The 24,329-nt window shown below is 39.1% G+C and overlaps 1 protein-coding gene across 1 annotated transcript in view; it reads right to left on the bottom strand.

The window, feature by feature from the left end:
* The window catches only part of ANO3 (anoctamin 3), a 444,144-nt gene that overhangs the window by 303,422 nt on the left and 116,393 nt on the right, over nt 1-24,329 (bottom strand). Inside the window, 2 exon segments of the mRNA XM_068988751.1 lie at nt 10,151-10,169; nt 10,171-10,225. Coding sequence (XP_068844852.1) covers nt 10,151-10,169; nt 10,171-10,225 — 74 coding nt within the window.

Genomic DNA, 24,329 nt, shown 5'->3' with positions numbered 1-24,329 from the left:
GAGCAATTGAACTGAAACTGAAAAGATATTTTAAAGAAGAGAAACACTATAAAACAAATTACACTTAGTTATCAATTCTTTCAACCAACCCAGGTAGTTGAGAGTGAGAAAGTAAAAATGTTACAGAAGTCTAATGAGGGAAGGGAGAATGAATCAGGAAAAGTAAAAACAATCTTAATACCTTCTTTTATTGAGAAGAGAATAAAACAAGAGGGAAACAGAGCGGCTTTCCTGATGGTCCAGTGGTTAAGAATCTGTCTCGCAATGCAAGGGATACAAGTTCAATCCCTCTTCCAGGGAGATTCACACATGCTACAGAGCAACTAAGTCCATGAGCCGCAACTACAAAGTATACATAGAATGATCTAAATGACTTTTCACAATCAGTGAACATTTAACAGAAGTTTATAAGAGCATGTAGTATCTTTGTATTTTGTGAACAAACTGTAACATCACCTTTTGTGTCAACCTCACTAAGCTACAACTAAGTTTTCCAAACTGGTCTTCCTTCTGTGATTCCAGGTTAAAGCTAATCAGGAGAGAATTAGTGTGTGACTAGGAAAGCTGGAGGAAAGCAGCAGCTACTGCACTTGGAATGTCGTTATGTATACAAGCAATGAAAGAATGACACAGAAGTGCGCTCAGCCCTTGTTGTTGTTGGCACTGTGTCCAGCTCTTTTTTCATTTTCCTACAGAAAAGCAAAGCCACCAGCAGGTACTGAAGCAACAGCTGCTCCATGGGCTGCTCCAGCAGTGCGCCGTCATCATCCCACTCCATGTTCCCTGATTGTCTGCCATATCAGTGCTACAGAAGAGCTGGTTAGTGGCTTTTACAGAGTCACCCAACATCCCCTTTTGGACCACTTTTTTCCTTAAAATCTCCTATTGTTGGGTAAATTCAAATTTCTAAAATAAATCCCTATTCTGTGATATTTAAAGTATTTCTCACTCTGCTTCCCTGATTAAACCTAGACTGACAAATTTAAAAGAGAGAGAGAGAGAGGAAAAGAGAGACACAAAAAAGAAAAGAAAAGAAAAATGTAGAGTGTTTACAGACTGCATTCTCATATCATAATCTAAAAAGTCATAAAAAATTTTAAATGGGAAATACATTTTCTCCAGCAGTCAGGGAAATTTAAGTTAAAATAACTAGGTATATTTTTAAGCTCTGTACATTAACAAAAATGGAAAGGAGCCATGATACCTATTTTTATAGGGGATGTTGAGAAAAGCTTTCTTTCATATATTGCTTTGGAATTGTGATGTATGAGAGCCTATTTTAACCAATAATCCACCTCCTCAAAGTATATCCCATACAAACACAGAAGCCATAAATAACGACCTAAATGTCAGAATCTTTATTGCATCACTGATCTTGGTAAAAAACAGTGGAAACAAAACTCAGACTCAGCAACATGTTAAATTATAATTTATCCTACCTTGAAATCTGTCTGATTGTTTGAATATGTGTATATTATTAAAATACACACAAAACTACCTACCAGGCTATTAACATGGGTGTGGGCAGGTTAATGAAGCTATATAAGAGAAAGGAAGAGAAGGAATCCCAAAAAGGGGAAAAGAAAAAAAGACCATATATTCAAAGGCATGTATATAACCATATTTATGCATTTATGTAAAGTTATATATATGTATGGCTAAAACAAAATTAAGCATTAAAAAAATTCTCAAAAGCTGGCCCAACTTAGTTTTTCCACCGGATTTCTCTTGACTCCCCAGCACAGGCTCTCAGTTTGGGTCAGAATATATTCCTTGATCTGCCTCACAAAAACAACCAAAAATACTTCTGTTTCTCTCATGGAAATGTTCTCCACCTGCTATTCATCACTCAAGTTCTCCATGGCACAATTGCTTTGCCACCTCTTCCTTGAATACACCAGCCCACACGGAGTCTCTTCTGAACTTCTTTATCCTCACAAAATAATTTGGCACTTAATTATATAGAATCATGAGTTGTTCTGAGTCTTTTATGCCAGTTAGTCTTGTCTCCCCAACTATTAGTCCTATTCTATGAGTCTATTTCCTTAACATATGCATCATCAAATTGTACCTTGAGTGTAGTAATTGTCATGTATAGTGTAATGCTTGATCTTGGGTTTCCAAATAGGGAGACAGCTAGGAAAGTACATAGCCTTGACCTCAAAAGATCTTAGCTAAAATCTGTGCTCTGTTACTTCCTAAGGGATGTACCTGAGTACATTTTTCTCTTAGCCTTATTTCCACTATCTGTAAAATAGTTTCCTCAAGCTCAATATAAAATTTTGGATTATGGAAAGAACTCTGATTTTAGAGTCAGCTAACCTGGTTTTGAGTCTAGAGACTACAACTGTTTTATTTCATATAGTGCTAAGTAGCTTCAGTCGTGTCCAGCTCTTTGCAATCCCAGGGACTATAGCCCACCAGGCTCCTCTGTGTATGGGATTCTCCAGGTAAGAATACAGAAGTAGGTTGCCATTCCCTCCTCCAGAGGATCTTCCTGACCCAGGGATCGAACCTGGATCTCCTACATTGCAGATGGATTCTTTACCCCTGAGCCACCTGAGAAACCCCATCTCCTATAGTACCCAAAAATCATTAACTTGTGTCTCTGCATTCAGGTGATTTTGGTTTGTCAATAGCTATGATATGTGTTAAGTAGCACTGATGTCACCACATAATTTTCCTAACTGGCATAATTTTAAGTATGAAAAAGGAACTATTAATTTATTACACTGGGTGGGAAAGCAAGTATAAACAGGGTATGTCCCTGGGAAACTATTAGAACATATGGTGACCCCCATCTCGAGCAAATATTCTAGTAATACACACCTTATTCATGAGCAGCAGGAGATAATTTTATTCTCAATTCACCCTTCCTATTCTCAGTCCTGGGCTTCCCTGGTGGCTTGGTGCTGGTGGTGGTTTAGTTGCTAAGTCGTGTCCGACACTTCAACCCCATGGACTGTAGCCTGCCAGGCCCCTTTGTCCATGGGATTCTCCAGGCAAAATTACTGAAGTAGGTTGCCATTTCCTTCTCCAGGGGACCTTCCCCACCCAGGAATCAACCCTGGGTCTCCTGCTTTGCAGGCATATTCTTTACTAACTGAGTTATGAGGGAAGCCCCTCCCTGGTGGCTTAGCGGTAAAGAATCTGCCTACAGTGCAGGACACATGGTTTTGATCGCTGGGTTGGGAAGATGCCCTAGAGAAGGAAATGGCAACCCCTTCCAGTATTCTTGCCTGGAGAATCCCATGGACAGAGGAGCCTGGGGGCCGGGAGGAGGGGGGCTACAGTTCACGGGTTCACAAGAGTTGAACACATCTTAGTGACTAAAACACCACCACCACCACTGTCAACCCTGCCCCTAGTGGAAACGAGAGGTCTTTAGTCAAACAGAATAAAGAGACAGACTATGCTGTCATAACTCATTAGCCACTTGAAAAAAGGCAGTCAATATTAACAAGCCTTCATTTTCTTTATATTGTCCCTCAAAAACTTCTGAAGTATATAAAGCAGAGGTTTCGGGTTGATAGATAAAGAATAAATCTGAAGTTAGGGTCATTTTATTAGGCTTACACAGTATTTTTTTCAAGGATTAGAAAGTATTGCCAATATTCTAAATTGAAATATTTAGACAAATACCCTCATTTGCAACTTCTCTTGAAAAATTGGGGACTTGTTAAAACTGAAACTTCATGTCACTTGTCAAAGGTCAAGTGGAACTGAACTGCCGGTGCCTCCTCTCCCGTCTCTCTTCAATTCATCACACTTCTAAGGAGGTTTAGTTTCATTCATCATTCCCTTCGTCATATTACGATCTGCCTGCCTAACTCACTCACAGGTCCTGCAAGGACCCTGAAAGATTTTAGATGCTTTTTTGAGCTCCATGTAAACCTCCTTCAAGTAGCTTGCAGCAAAGATTTTCAGACTGAGGCTGAAAACAAGGAGAGCAGAGTCTTACAAAAGCTAAGGAGATTTAAAAAAGGAAGAAGGATACAGACTAGAGAACACAGAGGACTCTGCCCAACTAAAGTGGGTCTTTGTGGACTGAGATATGAAATAATATATACAAAGGTAGGAAATAATATACAATTACTAAATATTTATGGACTGACAGATGACTAGATGGATTACTCACCATCTGAATATCATAGATAAGTGTGATTATCTACAGTTGTTTTTTTTAAAATAACATACTTATAGACCTGCCTAGAATTTATAAAAAAAGTACACAAAAATTACATGCAAAATAAAAACAACAATGTTTATTTAACTTATAAAACTGTTGGGGTCAGACTCAGTAATAAGTAAATGTGACTTTAAAATATAATAACTATAAAATGTTATAAGCCTTGAGGATGAAGATGAGGAGGAGGAGTCATTTGTATTTATAGAGCATGCTTTTTGGTTTGGGAGGTTATCTGAATATCCAGATAAAGTTTATATTTCTTGCTTCTGTATTCATTGTATTCATTGATCACCTCTTGTTGAAAATGGACAAAAAAATCATTACTAATATGACTTGTGTCAGTTTGTTACTTATTTTGTTTATTCCCTGTACACCCTGTTCCTTGCATATTGCCATTCAAAAAAGGAAAGAACCAAGATCTGAGCACCAGATGGGTTTGAAGCAAGGGCCCTGGACAATCTAAGCTTTGAAGAGTGGAGCCATCAATATACAGAAGACAAAGAAAGAAAAAAAGGAAAAATAAAGATGGCCAACTTTCCATTCTCCTTTATCATACCAAGAGACCACTCACATTTCTGCATGGCATTCCTGAAAATCCACTTGTGGCAAAAGGAATTTTGTGTGCTGCCCCACTTACAATATTAGCAACATTAGTAAGAAATATAACAACTAATATTTAATGAGACCTTAGTATGCAAAACATTTATCTCAATCCTCATACTAGCCATATAAGACCAATAATATCTCAAGCTTATAAATGAGGAAATTGAGGAACAAAAGGATTAAGCAAACACTAAAAGTCACGCAGCTAGGAAAATGCATAATGAAAATCTGAACACAGACAATCGGATTCTACAGGCCGTGCAGTCGGCTTCCTTGCCAGGTAGTTGCTTTTCGTGCCTAGTCACTCAGTCGTGTCCCTCTCTTTGCAACCCTATGGACTGTAGCCTGTCAGGCTCCTCTGTCTATGGGATTTCACAGGCAAGAATACTGGAAAGAAAGAAAGCGAAGTTGCTCAGTCATGTCCAATTCTTTGCAACCCCATGGACTGTAGCCTACCAGGCTCCTCCGTCCATGGGATTCCCCAGGCAAGAATACTGGAGTGGGTTGCCATTTCTTTATCCAGAATACTGGACTGGGTTGCCATTTCCTTCTCCAGGGGATCTTCCCCACCCAGGGATCGAATTGGTGTTTCCACTGTCTTCTGCACTGCAGGTGATTCTTTATCCTCTGAGCTAGCAGGGAAGCCCAGTTGCTTTTTACTACAAACATTTATATATTTTTCTCCTGCTGACTTTTTTTGTGTTTAGAAAAGAACCTTGACAGTCATTCTCCCCTTCTCTGTCTTTCTTATATATTCCTTTCTTATTATATAATGAAGTTTTTATAATAATATTTAATTTCATATAAAAATATAAAATGTTTTGTTATAATGTGGTAATAAAAGAACTTACCTTTATATAGCATTTTACAAATTATTTTATAATTCAGTAATTCTTCCAGTGCTCAGAAAATCCAAGTTTGTAAAGTATATATTAACACCATAATTTTCTTAATAAAAAATAGGAAACTCAAAGAAAATTTGGGTTGCCCAAGTCACACTGCTATTATACACCCCATTCAGACTCAATCTTGGTTTTTCTTACCTTGTATATAATGTTCTTTTCAGTCTCTCTTCCTGTACTTTCTCACCTAGCTCAATGCCTGTTGCAAAAAGAACCATTACAATGCTATGATAAATGAATGAGTGAACACAAGTCCTAATAAACAATCACTCCAATACATATATTCTTGTACAGACCTGCTAGCTTTCTTATTCACAAGATAGAAATGCTGGGTGCTAAGACTCGGTTTTTCTAGGCTGTTATTTAAGGAAAAATGGTAAGCAGGAACTGCAACTTCTGGTTTGTGACAATGAAGATTAAATTACATTCTCCCTCAAGAATTTGGAATTAATTTAAAACAGATAATTTTAATAAAATGAAATAAGCTGTATTCCTTTGATATTTAAGTATCTACCATGTCTAGGAGAATAAGAATGGCATTAAAAGAAAAAGGAAATTTTGAACATACTAAGGGGAAAATCTAGACCAACATCCCATAAGAATCATAAGAATCTCCACACAGTTAGTAATCTGGCTTTAATTAAGACAGGAAGACCTACAAGTCGTTAGTGTGGCAGGCAATTCGTGCTTTACCTCACATTAGGGATGCGTATACAGTTTGCCTGGGCTTGGCTAATTCTATTTTCAGAAGGACACATGTAACAGAAGGAGAGACTGCTGTCTAAGGAGCTCAAATTGGTGCTGCAGTTCACTCCAGGGAAATATAGTACTGCACAAACTTCCAGTTTTACATTTTAAAGACAGATTACTGTGTAGTTCATTTCGTCAGCAATATTTTTGAGAACCTACCATTTATCAGGCACTGTTCTAGGCACTAAAGACAGTGATCAAAATAGAAAAACTAAACAAAGCAAAACTTATTTCTCCCATGCCAGGTACAGTATAATGGAAGAAAATAACTCATAATATTAAAAAAAAAAAAAAACTATAGTATGTCAGATATGCGCTGTGGAGAAAAATAAGTGCAATGATGCGCATGATGTCCAGGGAAGGATTACTCAGGGTCCCACTGAAAAAGTGATCTTTGATCAAAGCTCTGAAGCAGGTGAGGCAGGAAGCTATACACATATCTGGAGAAATATAGTGTTCCAGACAGAAGCCAGCACAAATATAACAATCCAGAGGTAAGGAGAACTACAAGGAGGCCCTGTGCTCTATGGGGTGAGAAATGGAATATTCCCTGCCATATCAGAGAACAAAGGATGTCACAGTCATCAGCAATTGCAGCCATCAGCCAAGGGTAAGCTGGTAAGCCCTGAGAGAACTTATCTTCCCATACATGGAAAAGTGCTGTATTCCTTGACCGGAAATATCTGGTTTCTTTAACTGGCAACCTTTTGACATTAGGATTACCTACCCTTTGTTGCAAAACTTCTGTATATCCTAGCTGCTCCCATCGCCTCCTCAGAGCAGTTTCTCAGAGCCATCTGAAATGCTGTCTGCTGGGCTGCAGCCCCAGGTAAAACCTAATATGCACCTCTCACATGGTGTAAATTTTTTTCAACAGGGGAATTAGTAGGAGATAAAATCATAGGGCTGGTAACTGGTGTTGTAGGTCATTTTAAGTAAGGTCTGTATGACACAGGAAGCCTTTAGCAGGTTTTCTGGAAGAGGAGTGACCTTATCTGATTAAAGTTGTAAAATCTGTTGTAGCTGTTCTGTCAAGAAGAGAGTGTGTGAGGGGTAGCAGAACAGAGTAAAGGCTATAGAGGACACTGGTTGGCAAGTACAGTAATCCAGTGGGAAAGGGGATGGTACTTTTGACCAGAGTGGAAACAGTGAAGATGATAAGCAGCAGTTAAATTAGGCATGCATTTTGAAGATAGAGTCACAAGAGGAATTAACTAATCATATGTGGAGGATGTATTGGAGAAGGCAATGGCACCCCACTCCAGTACTCTTGCCTGGAAAATCCCGTGGACAGAGGAGCCTGGTAGGCTACAGTCCACGGGATCGCTAAGAGTCAGACACGACTAAGCAACTTCACTTTCTCTTTTCACCTTCATGCATTGGAGAAGGAAATGGCAACCCACTCCAGCGTTCTTGCCTGGAGAATCCCAGGGACGGGGGAGCCTTGTGGGCTGCCATCTATGGGGTCGCACAGAGTCGGACACGACTGCAGTGACTTAGCAGCAGCATGTGGAGGACAGTGAGAAAAGTAACATGGGGACTATAAGGAGTTTGGTCTGAGTAACTGGAAGAATGGAACTGTAACCAAATCTACTGATTAAACCAAACAAACAAGAGCAACATAAAATCTATCTACCTTGCCAGAAAACTTTTAGTTATACAACACAATATTATTAACTATACCATTGATCATCAGAACTTAATCGTCTTGCATAATGGGTGACTAGCACTTTGACTAGCACCTTTGCATGCTTCCTTGCCCCTATCCCCTAGTGACCAACATTCCATTTATCATGAAAGAATTAATTAATTAATTAATAGGTGAAGTGATAGTCACTCAGTCATGTCTGTCTCTTTATAATCCCATGGACTGTAGCCCACCAGACTTCTCTGTCCATGGAATTCTCTAGGCAAGAATACTGGAGTGGGTAGCCATTCCCTACTCCAGGGGATCATCCTGACCCCGGGACTGAACCTGGATCTCCCACATTGCAGGCAGATTTTTCACCATCTGAGCCACTGGGGACCCCTTAATTAATAGGGCCAGAGAATAATTTTGGAAGTGCTGGATATGTTTATGGCACTGATTGCAGTGATTTCAAAAGTGTATACTTATCTCCAAATTCATTACGTTGTTAACACTAAGCAGAACATTGTGTATCTCAATCATACCTCAATAAAGTGACTTAAAACAAAACAGGGATTTCCTTGGTGGTCCAGTGGCTAAAACTCCACTCTCCCAATGCAGGTGGCCGGGGTTCGATCCCTGGTGAGGGGAATAGATCCCACATGACATAACCGAAAGTTCCCATGCCACAACTAAAGATTCCATGTGCCACAGCTAAGACCCGGCACAGTCAAATAAATAAATAACTTAAAAACAAAGCATAAAATGTCAAATATGGCAATACTTGCTTCTTATCCCCAAGAAAAAACAAGCTAGTAAATGCTCTGACTTTACACTAAGAAATATACAAAAATAGGTATAATGTACAGAGGATTGTTTCCATTAGGCATCAGAGAGGAGGAAAGAGGTCTTCTTTCTCTAATAAGTCAGGCTTGTGGCCATGTGGTCCTAGAGCAGGAAAACCTTGAAAGCCTAAACCTTGCCAACAAGGAGACAGGTTTAGCATCTGGATGTCAATTTCTTCATTATAAATGAAAACTCTTTGATACAAAAACCCTACCTGAAATTTTCATAGCATAGGATAGAAAGGACATGGCCTTTAATACCACAGGTGGATCTAAATGAGAAAAATGTAATTATTCACTTTTTATAAAAATAAGAACATCTATAGAATTGTAGAATTAAAGCAAAATCAACTTAGAGTTTCCTAGTAAGTTAACTTTATCCTCTCCCATCATTTATTTGTCTATACACACGATTTTGATGATTTATCATGTAAGATATGTCTGAAGACTAACAACACTTCTTCCCAAAATGCATCTAATTTTGATTTCTACAGTCTATGGAAATTTTGTTACTGGTTTTTAGGATCACACCACTATCCATGAATGTTCCAGAGCTCTGTCTCTTCAAAAGACAGACCTGGTTTCGTGTTCAAGTTCATGACTCTGAGAGGGCAAAAGGAGCTAGATCACAAAATGTTACTTCACATGTCTAATTCTCATTTACCTAATCTGTAACTGATAGTACTCTTGGTCTCACAGAGTTGCTGGGAGCAATCAACAATCCCACACAAAGGACTTATACACAGTACTTGGCACACAGAATAACTCCAATATCAGTTCCTTCTAACATTCTCATTGCCATTAATGTTATACAAGAGCTTGTTTTTATTCATATGAGTTTTCATTGATTCACAATTTCTTCTTATTAATTACTTCACCATCCACCTATCAGAGAATTATGCGTGAGCTGATCATGTACCCTGTGACTCTCTGTGTCACTATGCCTTTAAACATCCTTCCCTGAAATCCGTCAGGGAGTTGGAGTCTTTTGAGTTTTAGCTGCCCATCATCCTTGCCAAGAACCTGCGATAAATATTGCACTCTTCTTCAACAAACCCTGTTATCCATAGATTGGCTTTACTGGATAAAACTCAATAAGATGCACAATAATTAATCATATGAATGCAATCCTACAAGTTCGTGTTAAATTTTCACACCCCACAGACTCTGGAGGTTCTCCTCCATATACTGAATAAAAAAGGTAGGAGTACCTGAAACCAACCTCGAAACTTACCTTCATTGTATTTGCCTTTTGGCAACCCACACACCCTTTTCAAGTCCACGAAGAGAAGAGCACAACTTTTGCAAGGAGGAACAAAGAACAAAAAAATTGCTTAGAAACTCAGTAGACCAGAAAAAGAGTAGAAAATTATCATGAAAAAAAAGAGCTTTTCATGTTGACTACAGTTGCTGTAAAACTACTATCTGGTATAGGTCAAATTAGTTATGAGAAAGTGTGTAGGAAGATACAACTTTCAGTAAATTGCATTAAAAACTAAGCAGGTAGGTAGCTCCTATCCACTGGTATACAAGCTGACTGAGCTGTCATCTTTGAAAAACGTAGAATGGCTAGATTTTCCAATTACATCTGCCCCAGGTAAGTAACACTTTCTTCTAATACCCTGTCCAGCCAACCTCAAAAGCTGCATCTTTTCCTTTGCTCAGTCCCTACTCTTCCTGTCACCACGCCTAATCACCAGCATTCCCTGAACACAACCTCTACTTCTTTGCCTCTGGGATTTTGCTCAATCTGTTCTCTGTGTTTCAAATGACTTGTCCACCCACCAAGTTAAAGGAGTCTATTCTTCTTACAAGACTCAACACTAAAGCTACTTTCAAAGGCAATTTTCTGACACCTCCATTTAGAAATAATTATTTCTTTTAAATAAGCATTTCTACAGAAATGTTTCCAAGCCTCAAAAGATACCTAATAAGATGTAATGAATAGTACATTCTCATCACTGTAGCTATGTGACTTTGGAGAGATTAAGATTTCTGATCTCATTTTTTTTTTCTTCTGCAAAATAGAATAATAACCTTGGAATCTTGGAAAAAATAGTTTTGTTCATGTTAATTAGCATTCATATGTTAGTTCCTGGCATAAGTCCTAGTTCATATAAGTATTCAGTAAGAGGTAGCAATTAACAGTTTCTTATAATTGGAGAAGGCAATGGTAACCCACTCCAGTACTCTTGCCTGGCAAATCCCATGGACGGAGGAGCCTGGTGGGCTGCAGTCCATGGGGTCGCTAGGAGTCAGACTCTGCTGAGACTTCACTTTCACTTTTCACTTTCATGCACTGGAGAAGGAAATGGAAACCCACTCCAGGGTTCTTGCCTGGAGAATCCCAGGGATGGGGAGCCTGGTGGGCTGCCATCTCTGGGTCGCACAGAGTCGGACAGGACTGAAGCAACTCAACAGTGGCAGCAGCAGCTTGCTTATAATTATAGTAATCCCTTTATCTGTATGCTCTCTCATTAGACAATTTTCTCCTGGAAGGTAGATACCTAAGCTTTTAATTCATTTCTCTGTCCATATCCCCATCCCAATCTATCAATATTTGTCACAGTGCCTTGTACTTAGTAAGCTTTTTTGTCCCAATAAAAGCTTCCTAGCTTATTCAATTAATAAATTATATAGGTGTGATGTTGTGACTTATTATAAAAAATATATAGATGGTCTTCATCCCCATTTTTGGCATAGAGCTCCTAAAACCCTTTGGGTTTCCCAAGTGTGGGGAGGGGCCTAAAGGTGTCCTTTATTGTGTTAATTAGGTGCTTTATGGAAAGCATCTATGGACAAACATGTGATTAGAAGGCTGAAACTGCAGACCTGATATCCTGACATCTGCTAGAAATGGAATTCAATCACCAGTGGCCCAGAGCTGTGTAATGAAGCCTCCACTGAAAACCCAAAAGGACAGGTTTCTGAGAGCTTCTGGGTTGGTGTACACAAGAAATTTGGTGAGACTGGCACACCTGGAGAAGGCACGGAAGCTCTGTGTCCCTTCCCACAAACCTTGCTCTATGCATGTCTTCTATCTGGCTATTCCTGAGTTACAATCTTTTCTAATAAACCAGTGATCTAGTAAGTAAAATGTTTTCCAGACTTCTGTAAGCCTATCTAAAAAACTGATCAAACCCTAGGAAGGAGAAGCTCATGGGAAACTCTGATTTATAGCCAGTTTGTCAAAAGTGTAGGTAGCAACTTTGGCTTTTTTTTAATTTATTTATTTATTTTAATTGAAGACTAATTACAATATTATAGGGGGTTTTGCCATACATTGACATGAATCAGCCATGGGTTGTGTCCCCCATCTTGAACCTCCCTCCCCACCTCCCTCCCCATCCCATCCCTCAGGGTCATCCCAGGGCACCCTGAGCTCCCTGTCTCATGCATTGAACCTGGACCACTTTGGCTTTTGACAAGCATGTGAACTGCGAGGGAGAGGGGGAGCAGTCTTGTAGGACTGAGTTTGTAACCATAAAATTTGATTATATCTTTGGATAAACTGTCAAAATTCAGTTGATTTGTAGGATATCTAGCTGGTGTCCCAAGAATTGCTTGCTGGAATGGGAAACCTCCCCCATCACTCACATTGGAATTAGTATCAGAACCTATTTTGTGTGTGTGTGTGTCTTAGTAGCTCAGCCGTGTCCAACTCTTTGTGATCCCATGGACTGTAGCCTGCCAGACTTCTCTGTCCATAGAATTCTCCAGGCAAGAATACTGGAGTGGATTGCCATTCCCTTCTCCAGAGGAACTTCCCAACCCAGGGGTCAAACCTTGGTCTCCTACATTACAGGCATATTCTTTACCATTTGAGCTACAGGGAAGTCCTACCTATTTAGTAGGTGACCCCATATTTTAATGGCTCATCTGAATAAAATTGGTCTTATACAGTTACAAAAATGGAATTACTATCCTGTAATTTATCTATTATTTTGATTCTGAAATGTGAGTACTTTTATAAGGGTCTGAGGTTGAGAAATTTAATGACCACCAGACAAACATGTAACAAAATAGAGTCTATTTTATAATAGTAGAGATTGATTTATAATAGTAGAGTACAGCTTATGTATATTGTATTAAATGCCTTTAAATATCAGTTTATCAATTATAAACTGAAAGAGACTTAGGGTATATCTATTTATTTCATAAATGAGCAAATCAAGACACAGTGCATGTTTTGTAAAGGGTTTTTAGGAGACATGCAGATTGAAAGTCACAGAACAGACTTAAAGCTAGGTTTCTTCATTATTCTTTCTTGCCCAGCACTTACAAGTTTTTAGAGAAGGGTATTTAGATTTCCTGATTGTTTTATCAATATGATAAAACATTAAACATTATTTTAGGGAGACAAAAACCAGAGGTTTTGGGGGGTTTTTTAGGATGGTCATAATAAGTTTGAACTGAATATCTTCAGGTATTAATAGGATTTAGGCTGACCTTAAAAAATATAAATGACTTGGATAGACTAAGGAGATCATAAAGTTACTTCAAGCACGGGAAATAACGAGAGAAGTGTGGAAGCAGGACAAAGGCTTGCTGAGAGATAAGGAGACGAATGTGGGGTTGGAGAAGCGCATTTGCAGAACCCCAGCCTGATAATCTGAAGTAGAATAGTATCTACTATCTGAAGTGGATAATCTGAAGTAAAATAATAGTAGAAATAAATTGCACAACAAATGTAATGTGCTTAGATCATCCCCAAACTATACCCCTCCACATGGACCATGGATAAACTGCCTTCCATGAAACCGGTCCCTGGTGCCAAAAAGATTGGGGACTGCTGGTCTAGGGTATATATATAAGGGTCTTGGCAAACTAAAGGTGCATCTCTTGCCTGAACCTTTTCATCACACACACAAACACACGTAGCATAACATCATATGTTTATAAAATTAGAGAACCATAAGAGACATTAGATCCTCTAACAGGTTTAAATCATGATTCTTGGAGAACTTGAGCTCTGTGCAGCTGTCTGAAAGAAACCTGAGAAGGTTGGAAGGTCTTCAAAGGGTGGTCAACTGAGCCATCATATCTCTGATTCAAAATTTTTTTTAAAAAATTCATTTTCATTTCTCACACAACCAGGATGCTGCTACCTTAAAAATACCTTAACCGCTGATCAAGCTCACTTTATTCTATTAATATGTTAAAAAAAATTAGTGACCCAAGGTTTGGTACTTAACCAATGTTACAAAACCATGGCAGAAATAGGACAAGAATTCAGGTACCTAGACTTTAACTCCAAATGGAAATGAGAAAGTTAATGAAAGTGGTAATCACCTGTGATTCCGGATTTTCCATGAGGTTGCTATAGCTTATGAAACTCGCATTATGAAGAGACAATTAAGAACTTAAAGAGGTAACTAGGCAACAGTAATGCCATTTTCCTAAAAATAATATGAGAGATATTATGCAGGGATAGTTTACTTCTGCTTCAGCTGAGCTGTTGCATATGTAGGAGAAGAGAGGTTAAGCATCTGCTGGGAATTAGCATAGACCTTTTTTCTACACACCTGTTCTGCAGAAGAATATTGATACCATCTTTCTAAATTCCATATATATATGTTAGTATACTGTATTGGTGTTTTTCTTTCTGGCTTACTTCACTCTGTATAATCAGCTCCAGTTTCATCCACCTCATTAGAAGAGAGGTGGGGGGGGGTGCGTTCAGGAGTGGGAACTTATGAAATTCATGTTGATGTATGGCAAAACCAATAAAGTATTGTAAAGTAAAAAAAAAAAAAGAAGAAGAAGAAGAAGACAGCAAAAGCCAAATGACAAAAAAAAAAAAAAGAAGAATATTGATAATGAAAGTGCCTACTAGCTTGTTCCTATGTAACTAACAAAATCCAAGCCTGTAATATTCCCTGGTTGTATTATTACAAAAGGCAGATTCTGATCTGTGAGATGGCACTAAAGAAAACAAATAAGGTAAAGTTTGATGAGGAAATTCTATGGGTAGAGTTGTATGGAATCTTAAGACCTCTGGGCCAATCCCTCTTGCTGGGCTTTAGTTTCCCTATCTGTAATGAGGGGAATGGAATTGATCTCTAAAATAAATTTCAATTCTTACATGTCGGTTATGTTGACTGGGGTATAGTATTCTTTGTATTTTATTTTTTGCTTTAAAATCATATTCAATGCCTATAGGGAAAAAGATAAAAGAAAGAAAAATATTAGCAACTGTTTTAGAAACATGGTATCAAAGCCTGTGTATTGTTATGTTTAAAAATACCATCTCAGATAGAGCTGGAATATGGGCCATGAATATTATTAAAAATATTCTTTTGACTGTGAGGAGATTTATTTTTAAATATGATTTGTGTGCGTATGTGTTCATGTTCATATCACACCAACTCCAGGCATAGACTGGACAGTTTAAAACACAACTGGAGCTTAAAATGTGTCAACCTGTAGGCTGATCGCCCTAAAGTTTATAACAATAGCCTCAAATGGGTCCTTAATGCTGACCAGCAGTCAATATATATTTTCACTCTCCTGGAAGACTATACCGTATTTTATTCCCTCACTTTAAAATCTGTCTTCCAGCACCGCCTCCCCAGAGCTCACTCTCAGCTGATGGTTTTGCTTCCTGTTTCCCTGAGAAGGCTGAAGAAAAATTCCACAGCTCCCATCCACCCCCTGGCATCTGTACCCATGTATTCTGATTTGCTGCCTGATACTCAAGACAAACTAACTGCATTCCCACCAAAGCCTATCTCCTTTACTTATGAAATAGTTTCCATTAGTCACCTACTTCAGACCAATAACTTTCCCATGCTTTCTCCTTACTGAGTCAAAGCCAGGCTCTCTCCACACCCCACCTCACCCCTAGTTGCTAACCCCCATCACCATACAAGCATACTGTTTTAATCCCTAAAAATTGTGGGGAGGAGAAGCAACCTCTTGACTCCTGTTTTCCATATTTAATTGCTTCTTTTCATTGCAAAATTCCACAAAAGTAGGGTTAGTAGTTATTGTCTCTAACTCTTCCCTTGTAGCTCAGATGGTAAAGCGTCTGCCTACAGTGCAGGAGACCCAGGTTCGATCCCTGGGTCAGGAAGATCCCCTGGAGAAGGAAATGGCAACCCACTCCAGTATTCTTGCCTGGAAAATCCCATGGACTGAGGATCCTGGTAGGCTACAGTCCATGGCGTCGCAAAGAGTCTGGACACGACTGAGCGACTTCACTTTCACTTTCACTTTCAACTCTTCTTAAATCTTCCACAACAGGTTTTGTTGTTGCTTGCTTGCTGTTCTATACCTCCGCTAAGACTATCAGAGTCACCAGTGGCTCTTCAATGCCAAAGTCAGTAGTCAGCTCCTAGTCCTCATCTTATTTGGTCTATCAGGGACTTTTGACACAATTGCTTGCCACTTCCTCCTTGATGCACTTCCCTCACTCGGCCTCCAGTGCACAACACTTCTACGGCTCTTCTCCAACTTCACTAGACCCTCCTTCTCAGTCCTCCCTTCTCTTGACCTGTCCACTTTGGAAAGCCCATGACTCAGTCTTTGGATTCTTCTCTTTTTTATCTTTATCGCCTTCCCTTGGTGACCTCATAATTCCTCATGGTTTTAAACCTTATCTACATCTGATACCACTAGATCAGCATATCTCCAGGCCAGATATCTCTCCCTAACTCCAGGCATTTATATTATATATCTGTCTTCTTCATATTTCCACTTGGTCTAAAAGAATCATGTTCAAACTGAACCAATATTCTCAAGTGAACCTTCTGACATTTGCTAACGGATCAAATTCACTCATCATTTTCCCATATCAGTTGATGGGGAAATCTTGGAGACCAAAATCTTGACCCCTTTTTCTCATTACCCACATTCAGTCCACTTTCAAAATATATCCAGAATCTAACTATGACTTCTCAGATCTCCACAGCTGCAAGGCTTCTAATAGGTCTCTCTACTATTGCAGTGACTGAGCGTGGGGGTAGGTTTGGAATTGAGAGTGAACAGACATGAGGCAGATGAGTTTAAAGTGAAATCCATCTAATATGACATCTTTTTGTAAAACCCTTCATTCAATGAACTCCCATTTCACTCAGTGAAATATAAAATGTTTATAATTAATATATGACAACAAGTCCTGAAATAATCTTGCTTGGCATTGCAGATACAAAAACACATCTGTTTCACAAAATGCTTTTTCCATATTCCTCTGTAAATGCATCTTTAAGAATTCAAAGCACATCAGTGCACACATGCTTACAGAGTTTACTCATGACTAATACAGCACCTAATTATCTTTATAATGATAAGGACATTTAGAATTTAATTATGCTGTTTATTATGTCTCTCTGCTTTCAGTACCCTACACTCTTTTAAAAATGCTGCTGTCATTTCAGCTTTTTTCAATCCTAATAATTCTTTTGATTTCCCCTTCTATTACTAGTTTCTCAATTCACTTTCCTTCCTAATTTTAATTTTTGCACATCAAATTATGTAAGTGTTTTATAAACTTATTACCTTACTCTTGGTAATAAAATACTAATAGTCTTTATTTTTATTGTTGTCAATTATAAATATGAACTTTTAAAGTAAAAAATATTCCGAATTCATGACAAGACGGGGTTAAGTACTCCTTTTCATTGTTTCCTGTGTTTGTTAATACTATATGAATCCTTTTCATTGTTCCCTATATTTGCCAACACTATATGAATTATAAAATTGCATATACAGAAGTCCCATGTGGAGAGACTTCAACGGAATATGCTCCTAGTTTATCTGGGCTATACAAATTGCAAGTTTGGAAGAAAAGGAGTGAGGAATGCTTAGTTCAACAAATTTTTTATCTATTTTGGTTTGTTCCCCTATCTTCTGCCATGTAATATGGGGTCAGACACTACGGAAGTTGTCTGAGGTTTATACTTACATCAGTTGCTCGATGAGAAGGTCTAAAATTCAGAAGAGGAAACTGGCCTAGCTCATTTGGCCACGCATCAAAGTTCCATTCTCCCAGCTTTCATCAACTACACAGCTGACCTTTTGATAGCCATCTGTCAGTCTCTAGTCTCTATTTATCAACTGGTTTAAAATCCAGCTAGGGAGAAGAGAAGGGAATTTGTGGAGTCCATCACAATTCCAACATATTCACGGAGCAAGATACTAGTTTCTAAACTCCTCATTTTTGCATGTATAATCGGAGGGCAGGAGGGTATAATGGAAAGGATGGGCTCTGAGGTCAACCTTCGTTTCTAAAGTCAGTTGTGTTACTTATTGACTACATCACCCTGAGTCAACTTATTTAAAGCCACTCGGCTTCTTTTCCCTGATCTATAAAAGGCATGAAAAATGACTCCCTCACTGCATCATTGTGGAGTAATATATGGAGTGAATAGCAGGAAACTTAGTATAAACGTATGCTCAGAATTATTACCTTTCCCTTTATATTAATAATCCATGGAATAAATGACTGAAATCAAGTCAGAAATAAGATTCATGAGATAAATACTTACTTATTTCATTCAGAAATAAGTAGTCATGAGAAAGCTGCTTACAGACCAAAAACAACTGAGCTGTATAGACCACATATTTTGCAAAATAACCAATCTTTTATATTGCAGGGAAAGTAAATTATCTTCTTGAAAAACTGAAAGAGGCTAATGAAGAAGAAAAAGGTACCAGTAAATGTCCAGAATTCCCACAGTAGCTGATGTGGGTGGAATAAGAGGACCCTTGATTCATCCAGCCCACGGCTTGTGTTCTATATAATTACAAGTTTTTAATGGCTTCTGCAAAGGTGCTGTTCATCATTACATGACAACAACCCCGTAAATATGTGTCTGTGTTAGAACACTGGTTACTTCTGATACTGACAACGGTACTCACTACTATTAATAAAACGCATCCCCTTATAAAGCAAACTTAAATAATCCTTATAGATGTCAGGAAGGTAAAAAAGAGGATACCCAACTCCTAAATTATACCTATAAATATCTGGACGAACATAACTGTAAAATTGCCCAAAATGGAATGAGATGCTTTGGTTTGTGGCTCCCTACACCTCAAGAGATGCCCAAATATATGTTAAAACATTCATTAATTGGAGTAGCTCCAGCAAAGATTCATGAATAATAATTAGGAATTCTAGATGATCTTTGAAAGTACCTAGGCAAGAACTCAGAGAAAACCCGCACTTACCTGACTTGGAAGCTTGTAACATTTTTTATAGTAAAATCTGGTTCAATTGCTCATATGTAAATTATATAAACCTTTTTTTTAAATGATTAAGTCTCTACTGGTTTTGGAAATAGGAGTGCTCGTCAAATCAGTGCCCTTGCTAGCCTTTTGTCAATGATAATTACTCACTGCAGTGAAAAATAATAAAAAGTATCTATAGCTTCTTACCTATGGGATGATTTTCTGTCACTTAACACAAAAACAGCAAGAATGACTGACCTCTTCTCTTCTCCTAATTCCCAACCTTAGTAAAAATCTTAAAGTCTCATAGTAAAACTAATATCAGGTTTCAGGAGAAATTCAACATGTTGTCAGAGACTGCAAGGACTCTACCCTGACAGCTCATTATTTTTTTTCTCCTTTTTAGATTGGTAAAAGAGAGAAATGTTTTGAATTTCTGGCTTAAACATGTTGCTTATTAGTCACCCTTCAAAGCATTAAAGGGAGGGTCAATTAAATGCTAGGACCAGAAGAAGCCTTAGCATCCCATGCAGAAATTTTCTCATTTCTTATTTTAGAAATGTTGACATTCGGGAACTTACAAAGAAACTGTTAACTCGCCCATAAACCCATTCATATAATGACAGCTTGTTTCCCTTAGGTACCAAGAACATTCTTAAATATAAATCAGTGCAGGGCTTCCCCGGTGGCTCAGCGGTAAAGAATCCACCTGCCAGGGTAGGACACATGGGTTTGATCCCTGATGAAGGACGATCGCACATGCCGAGGAGCAACTAAGCCTATGTGCAGCAACTATCGAGCCTGTGCTCTAGAGCCCAGGAGCTGCAACTACTGAGGCCTGCATGTAAATCCACTGCAATGAGAAGCCAACACATGGTAACTAGAGAGTAGTCCCCACTCACTGCACTAGAGAAAGCCCACATGCAGCAGTGAAGACTCAGTGCAGCCAAAAATAAATAAATAAAATCATTAAAAAATAGATTAGTGTACATAAGATCATTTACCAATACAAGAGAAAAGATGATCTTGTTACCCACCACCACTCTAGTGGGCTTCCCTGGTTACTTAGATGGTAAAGAATCCACCTGCAATGCAGGAGACCAGGGTTCGATCCCTGGGTTAGGAAGATCCCTTGGAGGAGGGCATGGCAACCCACTCACAGTATTCTTGCCTGGAGAATCCCCATGGACAGAGGAGTGAAGCTCTCGGTCCATGGGGTTAAAAAGAGCTGGACATGACTGACCGACCAAGCATAAGCACTCTATTACAGAGAATAGTAGTCAAATTCATTTTATTTTCTTTATTAAAAATATATTTAGGCAATGAAGAACAGTGGAAGAACTGTGTTTGTGTTTGTCTACCATCCCTCTTTCCAGTTATCACTGGAGTGTGCTGATCACAAGATAATATCCAGGCTAAATAAAACACATGCATATAGACATAGTCAGCTGTGTAGTTTGAGAGCAGGAGGAGAAACAATTTCATGAAGAACATAGAAGATGAAAGCATGGATGAGGGTAGAAAAAGAGGAATTTGACTCAAAGTGTCCATGTGGTTCTGCTTTCTCAGACTGAATTATTTCTAAACAATAGCATCTGTAAGAACAAAACCCAGAGATGTATTCAAAGGCATTTTCAACGAGGCGGGCTCAAGATGGCAGAGTAGGAAGACCCTGAGCTCACCTCCTCCCACAGACACACCCAAACTACAGCTACATATAGATCAACTCTCCCTGAGAATGTCCTGAAGACTAGCAGAACAGCTCTTCTACAGTAAACGATACAGAGAAAATCACACTGAGATTGTAGGAGGGAGAAAAAAGAACCCAACCTTCAGCGGGCAACCCAAAAGAGGGAGGGTATTTCAAAACCTAGAAGAGCTCCCTAAAAAGTGAGGAATTTGAACCCCAGTCTGAGCACCCCAGCACTGGAGATTGGCACCTGGAAAATGAACCACTTAACTGGTTTTGAAAACACGTGAAGCCTATGACCAGGAAAATCAGAAGGCTATAATAAAATAAGACTCCTTTCTTAAAGGGTGTATGTATGAACTTACTTGGGCTTCCCAGGTGGCGCTAGTGGTAAAGATGCTGCCTACCAATGCAGGAGATGGAAGAAACGCGGGTTGGATCCCTGGGTTGGGAAGATCCCCTGGAGGAGGGCATGGCAACCCGCTCCAGTATTCTTGCCTGGAGAATCCCATGAACAGAGGAGCCTGGCAAGCTACAGTCCATGGGGTTCCACAGTGTCGGACACAACTGAAAGGACTTAGCACTCGTGGACATACGAACTGACTTCTTGAATGACAGCACAGAAGCAGCAGATAGAAAAGTGTCTGGAACGTTGTTAGCCTGCCTGCCAAGGCTGACCCAGAACACCCACCAGCCCACACCCAGCTCCAGCTCCAAGCCCTCTACCAAGGCAGCAGCCTTAAGCATGCCCCAGGAGGGGCTCCAACATACACTAGACTCCAGCTCTAGCCCCTCTGGTTCCAGAATTCCCACCAAGATAAAGGTCTCAGCACGTGCGAGGAGAAACCCTGGCCCAGGCTGTAGCTACAACTCTGGCTGTAGCCAGTAGTTAAGAGATATACAAAAATATCTTACTGCGTCCAAAACATAAAACACGGGGGAGGAGTAGGGGTGTAGAGCATGATGACACTGTGATAATTATTTTTTTCAAACAGCTACAGGAAATATGTAACAACTCTCGACACACTGGCAAAAGAAAACATATCAAAGGCCGTGATGTTACCAAGTGTCCAAGAGAACACAGCGGAGCCCAGGGCAGCAGGACAGCATCGTGCTACCTGGTTCCTATCATTGTATTCCACACATACATACATATTATTCACTTCTGCGGATGTTTCCAAGTTGCATAAAACAGAACTTGCTCTCACAAAGCTCATCACCATCATAATCACTGTTATTTAGCTGTATCAAGATGCTGCTGCTAAGTCACTTCAGTCGTGTCCAACTCTGTGCGACCCCAGAAACGGCAGCCCACAAGGTTCCCTTGCCCCTGGGATTCTCCAGGCAAGAACACTGGAGTGGGTTGCCATTTCCTTCTCCAGTGCATGAAAGTGAAAAGTGAAAGGGAAGTCGCTCAGTCGTGTCCGACTCTTCGCAACTCCATGGACTGCAGCCTACCAGGCTCCTCCATCCATGGGATTTTCCAGGCAAGAGTACTGGAGTGGGGTGCCATTGCCTTCTCTGATACACTTACATAAATCTCACAAATGTTTACTAGGTTAAAGAAGAGGTAACTGAGGCATGAGGTTGAAAACTCCTTTCATAGACATGCAATAAATTAGTAACAATGGAATAAAGCCATACCTCTCATACTCTAAAACTCATGATTTAAAACAATTTATAGCTTGTCATTCTATGTATTTAAATAATTATAATGGAAGGAAACAAGAAATAATGGCCACAAGGGAGGTACAGATAAAGCATTGTGTTGGCATTTCGGAAAAATTACATTAGTTTTTAATAAAGGCAAAGTGAGCAAGTATCTTATGAAGATGTTTTGATTTGAAACCCTTAGGTAAGACGTTCTCAATTATGAAAAGAGGTACAGTACCCTGCAAAGCAGAGAGAACTACATGAGCAAATTCCGTGGGGAGGGAGGTTGGAAAAAGCACAGAAGCCATACAATTTCACTTTGGCTGAGTGTACATCATATCAAAGAGAAGGAAAATAATATTCCTGAGTGTGTTCTTTAGTGCTAGTCACCTTGCTGTGTATTTCACACGAAACACCTATTTGTTATTGAACTATTACAAGAACTCAGTGAAGCATTATTAGAGTTTTGACGAAAATAAGAAATTGACAAGATGACAGAGCAAATGTATTCTGGTGAGATGTTGAAATCAGAGAATAAAGCCCATATTCTCTCAAAAAACATCATATTTTATAACGTGATGAAAAATCCTAAAAACAGATAAAGAAATGGAAACAAGGACCACATTGAGTAGAACCTTAAAGATCAAGATAAAAAAGATTAAACTTAGTTTTGACTATAATCATAATTCATTGCTGGCATATTTATATCTATACTCTAAAAACATTCCTCTATATGTCAAAAGCACATTTTAGTCATTAACTGACTGACTTGTCTGTCATGAAAAACCAAGGTCAGTAAATTCTAATGTGTTGATTTAAATTTGTTCTTTCAGCCAAACTTTAAGCTCCTGAGTCATAACTCCCATGCAACAATCAGACAAATAAGAAAATCAAAATACTTCAGTGAATATAAAATTCATGATAAAAATTATTAAATTACTTATATAAAGAGTAAAACAAAATGGATAGTAGAATGCATTCATGAAAGGGAGACTTTCTGTATTATTCATATAAGTAGGACTGGAACATTTGCTGTGGTGAAGGAGGCTGCCACGTATTTGCCAAAAGACAAAATCTACCACTAAAATGTCACTCCTCATACATACTCTTTCCATGGATAATCATTTTTCCGAGTATTTATCCTGTGGAAGTAATTCAATACATGCAATATTTAGGCCCACAAAGATACATTTCCAATCACAAAATTGTGCAGGAAAAGTACAATATGAAGGTATAGCCTAAAATATTAACACTGATTGCGGGGATGTCTGCTGCTGCTGCTGCTACTGCTGCTGCTAAGTCGCTTCAGTCGTGTCCGACTCTGTGCGACCCCATAGACGGCAGCCCACCAGGGTCCCCTGTCCCTGGGATTCTCTAGGCGAGAACACTGGAGTGGGGTGCCATTTCCTTCTCCAATGCATAAAAATGAAAAGTGAAAGTGAAGTTGCTCAGTCGTGTCCGACTCTTCGAGACCCCATGGACCGCAGCCTACCAGGTTCCTCCATCCATGGGATTTTCCAGGCAAGAGTACTGGAGTGGGGTGCCATTGCCTAGCTTGTGGTTAATTTTTATTGTGTTTTCATGATATATTTTTGTATTTTAAAAAGTTTATATAATGAACACAAATTATGTTTGTATTGGGGAAAATATGCAATAATACAAAATGGAGGGAGTGAGAGAGGCACAGAACTGGGAATTAAGGGAGGACAGACCTCTTCATTTCTTACGTTCTCTCTCTGCTTCTGGCCGGCTCTGTGCACAGGAATTTGTGCATGCTGCACCTTAAGTATAGACTGGGACAGGACATGTTTTCCGATCTTTTGGTGCAAAATGTCAAACACAGGACCTAAGACTACTTTGAGTATTTGGAATGCAATATAACCTACCAGAAGAAGGA

This window comes from Capricornis sumatraensis, chromosome 16 (assembly GCF_032405125.1).
Source record: "Capricornis sumatraensis isolate serow.1 chromosome 16, serow.2, whole genome shotgun sequence".
Lineage (NCBI taxonomy): Eukaryota > Metazoa > Chordata > Mammalia > Artiodactyla > Bovidae > Capricornis > Capricornis sumatraensis.
This window is presented reverse-complemented; position numbering and strand designations above follow the sequence as displayed.